This window comes from Larimichthys crocea, chromosome XIX (assembly GCF_000972845.2).
Source record: "Larimichthys crocea isolate SSNF chromosome XIX, L_crocea_2.0, whole genome shotgun sequence".
Classification (NCBI taxonomy): Eukaryota; Metazoa; Chordata; class Actinopteri; family Sciaenidae; genus Larimichthys; species Larimichthys crocea.
Window position 1 is genome coordinate 8,753,402 of NC_040029.1, and position 9,281 is coordinate 8,762,682.

Below are 9,281 nucleotides of genomic sequence, written 5' to 3' on the forward strand. Positions count from 1 at the left end.
AGCTACTTCTTCTACCTTCAAACTTTACTCCTAAACTCACTCAAACTATTCCTTTAAAGCAGGAGATGCTCGAAAAAGGAAGCACTCCCTCGTTTGAAACAAAGTTTCATTCGACGGCGCAAAGAAATCCGAGTTTTCTGAACTTCACATACATCCGAGGACTGCGTTTATGGAGTCGGTTTGATAGTTTTGGGATTTCCATAAATACAGGACGGCTGAAAGTGAGCTCCAGATTGCCAAAACTCCACAAACAGACAAGATGTTTGGTTTCACTACAAAGAAATGTAACATAAGTTGAATTAGGTGGTGGTGGTGGGGGGTCATCTGGTCTATAGTGCAAGGTTAAAATGTGTTTTCCCAGCGCGGCGCGGTATAAACACGGTGGGAAGGAGTTGGACATGAAGACTGGATGCTACGCAGGCTATATGATCTTTGTTTTGTCTTGATAAACAAAGGTTGACGAGAAACACGGTCGATAGGAAAAGCCTTCCTCCTCTGATAACCTAAACACACTGGCATGCAAAGACACCCACACATGATTGCACACACACACACACACACCACATGTCTTAGTCGATCATATTTGCCAGTAAAGTCCTATGATTGTAACGTAAACAAAGCGGAGCGCAGAGAGGGAGGTCTGAGCCCTGTAGTCACCTGAGTATACGCAGACATGAAGGTGTGTTTACGAGTGTGTGTTCTTTTGCATGTAAGAAAAAAGGGCTGACCTTGCTGCGCTTGTGCCAGACTACGGCGGTGATTTCATCCGCGATTCATACAGGCTCTTTTGTTGAACCATCACATCTTACGCGCCACCACCCCCAACACCTCCCCCAGCAAACCCACTGCCATTTAGAATAACAGATGAATAAATGGCCAAAGGGGAAAAACAGTAGACTGAAACCACAGTGGAACTCAGTAATGGTCAGCCAGGCCCACCACGCCTCAGCAAATGTTTGTCCAAACCTGTTATTTCTGGCATTGTACTGTCTCAAAGAGATCATTTTATTCTCCGAGAGGAATGCGGCAGCTATAAATAGTCTGGAGATGAAGGAGGGGAAATCAGAGATTTGTAGAGTAATTACAGAGCCAGAGTCGAACCCTTCTGTTATGGCTCATTTTTCATCAACCTCTGTCTCCACGACTGTCTGACTGACTGACCGACTGAGATAAAACGGCACTTTTCTACATGGGACATGCATGTCTGACCTGATATTTGACCTGATTTCTTCTGGATCTGCTCTGAGTTACTCTGCGAGTCTGGAGATTTTTAAGCAACAGCCGGCATTTTGTGAAACAATAAGGACACGGTGCCAGAGACACAATAGCATTTGTCACGCTTGACCTCGGTGAGAGTTTCGACAAAAACAAACGGCAAATGCCGTCATTTGGTTTCGGTGACGCCCAGGCCGATAGGTCACTTCAGGAAACCATGGGTCAGTTTGAAAGGCGATCAGGAATGACACATTTTGTTGTTGCGTTCGGTGAACTTGTTGCCCGGTAGGCTTTGGACAAACACTGGAAACAGAGGGAAGCTGTGAGTTCTGTCAAAACAAAGAAAATGCACCTTTTTCTTCGAGTCCGAGACCCAAGTATGGCAGGAGCAAGTCGCACCAGCTAACTTCAGAACCAATGGTCATCTCAGTTCTCAGCTTTGTCCACATGAGGACATTTCTGGTACGATATAGCCTGCAGATATCTGGATATCGGATATTCGTGCCAAAACTTCCAGTCCAATAAGCAACTTGATACGCAAGAATCACGAGAAAGACACATTTTGGCTGAACTCTAGTGGGTCCCAGGGTTGTTTTTGCAGCCAACGCGCTCTGTGTCGTACCCACATGCAACCAAATACCTGCATTCATATGCAGGTATCTGTATATAGATGGAGTAATCCCAATGTGCAGCCAAATGTTGTGTCCAGTGGGAAGAAAACTGCATCTGTGGTCATTTTGTTATTTATTCTGAGGAGATACAGTACATGGTCCTGCAGTGAATGGTCCTACTGTCACAGTATAACCTTAATAATAAGAACATAATTCTGCATGGAATAGAGGCAGACACCAGTCAACACAAAGAGCAGAACTATCAAACTAGAGCAGTCGAAAAATAAACCGCTCACACTGTACTCTTTTGTTTTCAGTGAAAGCTCACACAGCCAGGCGAGTCGCCCTGACAGCATTTGTGTCTTAAATGATCTTTGCGGAGTATAAAAGGACTTTTAGCTGGTAAATTGCTGTAATTATCAAACATGCCCTTCTCATTTTGCACAGTCAGACCTCGTTGGCAAATTCACCCGGCAATTAACAAAAGCTGGAAATGAATGACAAGTAATGGTGTGGCCCACATTACTCAGATGAGGACAAACAAATCTGGAGAAAGGAGGTTGTGATGATGGGAAATGTGCAAGACAGTCAGAGAGGAACTACACTCTGGAAACATCAGGAGCTTTGAACAGGATTTGCAAGTAGCATGGATGCGTCTTAGGAAAAACCTAAGAACATTTTATACCAGCTATCAGTCTGGTGCTGTTCTCTCTGTTGGAGACACTTTGTACTGTCGCTTTGTTGTGGTCTGAGGGAGGAGGAGGAGAAGGGGGGGACGCAAATGACAGTGTTTCAGAGCACTTTGTCGCCAATCATAGAGAAATTATAGCTCCATGAGGCTTGTACGTAACATCCAAAGCCGCTTCTTGAAGATCGAGAGTGGAAAAGTAAGCGTGTTGAAGATCTGACTGTATTTCACAGATCTACACAGGATTTTCATGCCTGTGATAAAAATCTCAAAATCTCAATGGGAGCCAATTAAAAAAAACAAAAACAAACACACGTTTTAATGAAAATACAGAAGATACAGATCACATTTTTTGACATTTGTGGTTAATATTTTACAATTAATTCTTCAACTATGTTAATTATGGTGAGAGAGAGAAAAGTCGCAGGTTTAACTTCACTAAATGTGTGTCCTGTTTTTTAAAAAAAAATCAAGAAACAAAGTTACAAAACACTTTCTAAATCTGTGAATTCATCATCTGACTTATTATTTTAATATGATGTACACACAGCATGAAGACGTTTCTGTTCACAGAGAGATGACGCCCCTGTGTGGACAATCTGTGGTACTGCTGGGCTCTACTGGCAAGACTGCTGCTCTTTATTGGATTTTAAATAATACATTTATTTACTACAATTTAGTTTGAAATAAACACAAAAATACTTTAATCGAGGTATCAATGTGACAAAATCACATAAAAAAAATGTTTTAATGTCTCACAAATTGCACACAGGTGAGCTCCATTCAGACGCACAGCAAACCGTCAAAGAGGTCACCAGTTAACATGGTCACTGGTTGAACCGAAACACCGGCCGCCGAACTTAGCGTGCATTGACACAGAAGTATGGGCTAACGGTCACCAGTTAACATGGTCACTCATTGAACCGAAACACCGGTCGCCTTAACGTGCATTCACACAGGTAAGTATGGGCTAACGGTCACCAGTTAACATGGTCACTCATTAAACCGCAACACCGGTCGCCTTAACGTGCATTCACACAGGTACGGGCTAACGGTCACCAGTTAACATGGTCACTCGTTGAACCGAAACACCGGTCGCCTTAACGTGCAAATAATAATAATGCACAGATATGGGCTAACGGTCACCAGTTAACATGGTCACTCGTTGAACCGAAACACCAGTATGGCCACAGACGCTTTTGGCTACCGGTCACCAGTTAACATGGACACTCGTTGAACCGAAACACCGGCTACAATACCTAGCGTACATTCACACTGGTGAGTTTGGCCATAGACGCTTTTGGATAACGGTCACCAGTTAACAGGGTCACTCGTTGAACCGAAACACCGGCCGCCATACAGGTAAAGCGTGTGAATGGCTACCGGTCACCAGTTAACATGGTCGCTCGTTAAACCGATACACCTTTTTACAGTTACGTATGGAGACTTGAGCGGCACCGTTTGTGGAAATATTAGGTTTAAACGTTGGTTTCACCCCCTGGCAAACATTATATTGAAAGAAGACACGAAATATGAATGTTTGGAGGTAAAACATGTTGTTAAACAACGTTATAAATAATAAAAAAACGACTTTCTTTGACGGTCAGGGGACGTTGTGCGTCCAACGTCTCTAACGTATGAGGTCACGAACGAGGCGAGCGGCGCCAGAAGAGCCTGCGAGGGAGAAGCTAGTTCAAACAGTTTGATAAAGTTTAATATGTCATGATTTATTCATTATCGATTAAAAACAACACTCATCTAGTATGACTGAAGATAACCAGGTGGATGTAGCTATGGAGGTGGAGAAACAAACCGCAGTGAGTGAACTTGATTCAGGTCGTCAGCTAGCACAACAGCTAGTTAGTTAACTGTAGTTTAGTTACTGAATCCAGTTAGTTACATTAATTCACAATAAATTATGAGTTTTTCCTGCTTTCCTTTATCTTATTTACTCAAATTAACCAAGCTAAGTTAATAACTTAGTCAGTTAGTGTGTGTTTTTATTGAAATTAGCTCAGTAGCTGGCTCACCAAAGTGGTAAAGAAGTTATATTCTTGCAAAATAGTGGAAAATAATAAAAGTCATAATAACTGCCGTTGTTTGTGTTAGAGCTCGCAAAGGAGCAACAAAAGTTCATTTTTTTAAAAACATATGAATCAAACAGTGAGTTCATTTTTATGTGTTTTTGTTGTTCATATTCTTATTATACATTGCAGTCATTAACTTTGGCCGTGTTGCTGCTGTGAATAGTTGCAGAAACCAGGAGATATGTCCTGGTTTCTGCAGGCGCAGCAACATCGTTTGACTTAAAAGACTCAAGGTGATACGGTTTATCTTCTTCTTTCCACTTTGTTGTCATCTAAAAAATTCTGTTGCATTCTCATTTGTACTCACATCAATTTTACTACAACAGCTACTACTTCCCGGTGAGGAAAAAGTATAGGGGCGGCAGTAAGAGGCAGTGAGAGGCAGTAGGAGGCAGTAGGAGGCAGTGAGAGGCAGTAGGAGGCAGTAGGAGGCAGTGAGAGGCAGTAGGAGGCAGTAGGAGGCAGTGAGAGGCAGTAGGAGGCAGTAGGAGGCAGTAGGAGGCAGTGAGAGGCAGTAGGAGGCAGTAGGAGGCAGTAGGAGGCAGTGAGAGGCAGTAGGAGGCAGTAAGAGGCAGTAGGAGGCAGTGAGAGGCAGTAGGAGGCAGTAAGCGGGAGTAAGCGACAGTAGACGGGAGTAAGAGGCAGTAGGCGGGAGTAAGAGGCAGTAGACGGGAGTAAGAGGCAGTAGGCGGGAGTAAGCGGCAGGGAGTAAGCGGCAGTAGGAGGCAGTAGGCGGGACTAAGCGGGAGTAGGCGAGAGTAAGCGGCAGTAGGCGAGAGTAAGCGGCAGTAGGCGGCAGTAGGCGGGACTAAGCGGCAGTAGGCGGCAGTAGGCGGCAGTAGGCGGCAGTAGGCAGTAAGCGGCAGTCCATAGAGACTTGGCTTGGGAACCGGAGGGTGGCCGGTTCAAGTCCAGCATAGACCGAAAATATGGAAGGTGGGCTGGTAGCTGGAGAGACCAGTTCACCTCCTGGGCACTGGAGAGGGGCCCTTGAGCAAGGCACCGAACTGCTCGCACAGCACTGCTCTGGCTAGCTGCCCATCTCTCTCCACATTTGCATGTCTATGAACCTTGTACTTGAACTGTATGTGTGTTTGGGGTTAAAAAATACATGTAAATAAAAACTGAGTGAAAAAAAGAATTTCAAGTTGGCGCATATGTTGTCTCTTAATGGTCTTTTATTCAAGTTCCCATCCTCCTGTCCATCTCAGACCGACAGCAGCTCCTCCACCCCTGAGGTCCCGCCTCCAGAAAACCACAGCCCGGCCCACCACACCCACCGCTTGAGCACAGTTATCCCCAATCGGATTTTCGTTGGTGGAATTGACTACAGGGTGAGAGCTGCATCCACACATCTCCTGGCTGTTTAAATGATTTGTTTCGGACACCACTGTCCGTTCTTTTGGGGGTGATAACACGGTCAAAAATGTGTGTGTTTCTGAAGGTTAAAGAGAGCGACCTGCGACACGTCTTCTCTCAACATGGTGCGGTAAAAGAGGTGAAGATCGTATTAGATCACACAGGAATGTCAAAGGGGTGAGTGGATTCCATCACACGCAGCCGTGACCTCCTGTCCCCTGACTTTGAGCGTTTTGGATCATTGTTTTGGTTCTGTTTAAACAGATACGGGTTTGTTACATTCGAGACAGAAGATGACGTGCTGAAAATCCTTTGTGATGTAAGTAAAACTGGCTATTCAGCTAAACTTAAGGCACATATAATGCTGTGTATCTACTCTGCTTTTTTATCTAATGTGGCCTCTTCCCCTCGACTGTTATATCAAAGGCTAATGGAGTCTTTTTCAAAGACAAGAAGCTCAGCATTGGTCAGGCTTTCCGCAAGCAGCAACGTTTAGGACAAAGTAAGTTTAAAACTGATGCTGCTCTGACACGACTAGTGGTCCCAGACATCTCGTAATCCCTCCAGTATGTTTTTCTTGGTGTCCTTTCTCCAGGTAAGCGCGCCCCCATGGCCTTCCCTGAGTCTGCCATGTTTCTCCCGGTGTCCTGCCTTTCCCAGTATCACACCACGTCCACAGGCTATCCGTACACCTACTACAACGGAGTGGCCTACTTCCATTGCCCCAACTTGAACCCTCCTGCCCACCTTTGGCCTGTCAGTTCTCACTGATGTCACACCCACATTGTTGGTCTTTCAATCTCATTTGTTAAAGCAAGAACGTTGAGATGAATACCTACGTAATTGTGATTTATGATTGTTTATTCTTCAGTGGATGGCTCCTCCAGTGATGGCTCCTCAGTCCCATCAGCCTGTGTACCAGCAACCAGCCTATCACCACTACCAGGTCAGCTTTAGTCAATGTCACCATTCAGCACAGCAGGAGTTTAGACTTCTTAACAACAGTCTACTTTCTTTCCTCAGTGTGTCCCAAACCAGTATCAGTGGAACGTCGTCCAGGTAGGCAAAATGAAGTTCTTCCTTCTTCTAAGCTCAGCAGAACTTGGCCGATCGTTCAGCTGTAAATGTTTTGTTTCCAGTCGCCGATGCCCCCCGCTCCAGTCGTGTACTCTCACCCATCAGAATATCTGTACCAGTCCGCTAATGGAGGCTCTGTCCAGCCTCCTCTAGCGGTCAGGGAGGACACCACAGCAGAGGTACAAACTCACAAAGGAATGAATGTTTCATCCTCGTTATGAGTATCTTGTAAACTTGTTCTGAACTGGAGCTCACGTTGGTCTGTTGCAGCTCATGGAGCAGCAGGTTTACCCCCTTTATCCTCAGAGAACTGAAGCAGTGACGCCCATTGTTCTCCAGCACAACCACGGGAAGGTAAAAAGGTTACACAGCTACTGTTTTCACTCCTGCAAACCTTCAGAGTCTCAATGTCACATCTTTCTCCACAGAATCAGCTGTTTCCACTCTCACATGCCCACCTGAAGCCAAAGTTCCACCCATACATCAACCACAAGGACCACCACTACTTACTAGAAGCAGCAGAGCGGCCCGACGCCTCAATGCTTCACGCCTCCCAACCTCTCATGTAGGAGACGGTCTCAAAAGGACCTAACCGTCCCACCAACATATGATCTATCAACTGTTTAGCTTGTGCCTTACAACATAATGCGGTACGTTTCATGACGTGACTTCCTAGCTTCTTTTGTTGAGATCATTTTGTCTGCCTCCACAACCAAGGTAAGCGCTCACCTTGTACGACTCAGATCCACTTCAGCAGAAATCTCCACAAGTACCATGATGTAGCTGACAGTGTTAAAGATCTCACCATGTCCACTCACTTTACACTCTCTGTAGGTTCTAAGAAAGGCAGCACTGTTGATTGTATAGTACAGTTCACTGAGCTCACTGAGCTGATTCGTGAATCTTATGCTCTGATCGAGCAACTGCACCTTCTCTTGCTGCCTCTGCTCGCCTTTATCAGTGTTGCTCCACTGTCCATTCGTCCTCTGACAACGAATTTTAGAGCAGCACTTGAAGCCTTTCAGTATGATGATGTGAATACTGTGCCTGCAGCATTGTTGCAGGTTGCAGTACAGGTCTGGTTGGTTTAATAATAATAATTTATGTCCTGCATAAGCTCTGTTGTTCAAACGGCAGTTTAGTATATTCATTCCGCATTTTTGACAGCACAATTCATCTGTGAAAGTACTGGTTACTTAGCAGTTTTGAATCATAATTTAATATTTGAAACTTTTCCTAAGATGAAACTATGTAAGGAGCATTGAAGAAACTAGAGAAATACATTTTTGTTTGTTTTTTTACACTTCGTGGCGTCGATATTTGAGCGACCTTAGCTCGCCCACATTTTGGAGGATTCATGACCTGAAGTGTGATTCTGTCAAACTGCTTTCAGCTTCACATCAGGTGACCTCCCAGAGTGATTAAACATTCATTTCTTTGCGCTCGCTAAGTAGTTTCACCGTTAGTAAAGTAATAATATAAATCCATAATTCAGGACAAGTAATTGGACAGGTTTTCTCCAAGGTTCTCATCTATCAAACATCTGCCCATGTTCGTGTAAATCGGTTGGTCAGTTTGTGTTCTGGATGTACAGGTTATGTTGTTGGGCTGTTGCTCTGTTTAAAGAAGTAAAATAACATTTAAATGATAAATATCCATTTCATTAGATATTATAGACAAAACTACTCAATCCATTTGTCAGTGTGCTTTTATATTTATTTTCAATACCATATATTTTGTCTTGTAAAACCAAAGACGTAAATAATCTAAAATATTTTGCTGATTTGTTTATATTGTGTTCAAAAGATGTGCAGTCATCAATTAGCTGATTCTGCACATCACATGTTTGGTCTGTTTTTAGTTCCACGTGTTTCCAGTTTCTGAATGGAAATAAATGTTTCTCTTGTTGTAGCGGCTCGTTTCTGTGCAGTCATTTGTGATTTATGGTAATGAACATACATTTGACAATGATGATTTTAAAAAATGGTTAGTTTATATGATTTGCAGTAAATGTGACTCTCTCTTAAACAAGCAGAGTCAGAGATCTTTAGTTTTTATAGGTCATGCTACAGAAATGCTGAATACTACACTACCCACGATGCAACCTGATAGTATCTTGTGAGCAAACATCCATGCTCTTTACAGTAAATCTTTCAAGCTACACATGCCCAGTTTGTAACACAGGATTTCAATTCAAAATGTACGTTCACAAAGCCAACATGACCTTGATATTCCATGTTTTGA

The 9,281-nt window shown here is 43.8% G+C and overlaps 1 protein-coding gene across 2 annotated transcripts; it reads left to right on the forward strand.

Annotated features, from left to right (window-relative positions):
• The first annotated feature begins 4,139 nt into the window (after positions 1-4,139).
• LOC104931481 (protein boule-like) lies at positions 4,140-8,465 on the forward strand. Of its 2 annotated transcripts, none has more exons than XM_019271896.2 (11): positions 4,140-4,331; positions 5,813-5,935; positions 6,046-6,137; positions 6,225-6,279; positions 6,387-6,462; positions 6,556-6,716; positions 6,832-6,906; positions 6,984-7,019; positions 7,100-7,216; positions 7,308-7,391; positions 7,466-8,465. In XM_019271896.2, exons 1-11 carry the CDS (start codon positions 4,278-4,280, stop codon positions 7,604-7,606), a joined length of 1,014 nt encoding a protein of 337 aa, XP_019127441.2. In that variant the 5' UTR covers positions 4,140-4,277; the 3' UTR covers positions 7,607-8,465. The 2 variants fall into 2 exon arrangements, with proteins under 2 accessions (XP_019127441.2, XP_019127442.2); XM_019271897.2 differs by having other exon boundaries at positions 4,140-4,328.
• Positions 8,466-9,281: the final 816 nt, after the last annotated feature.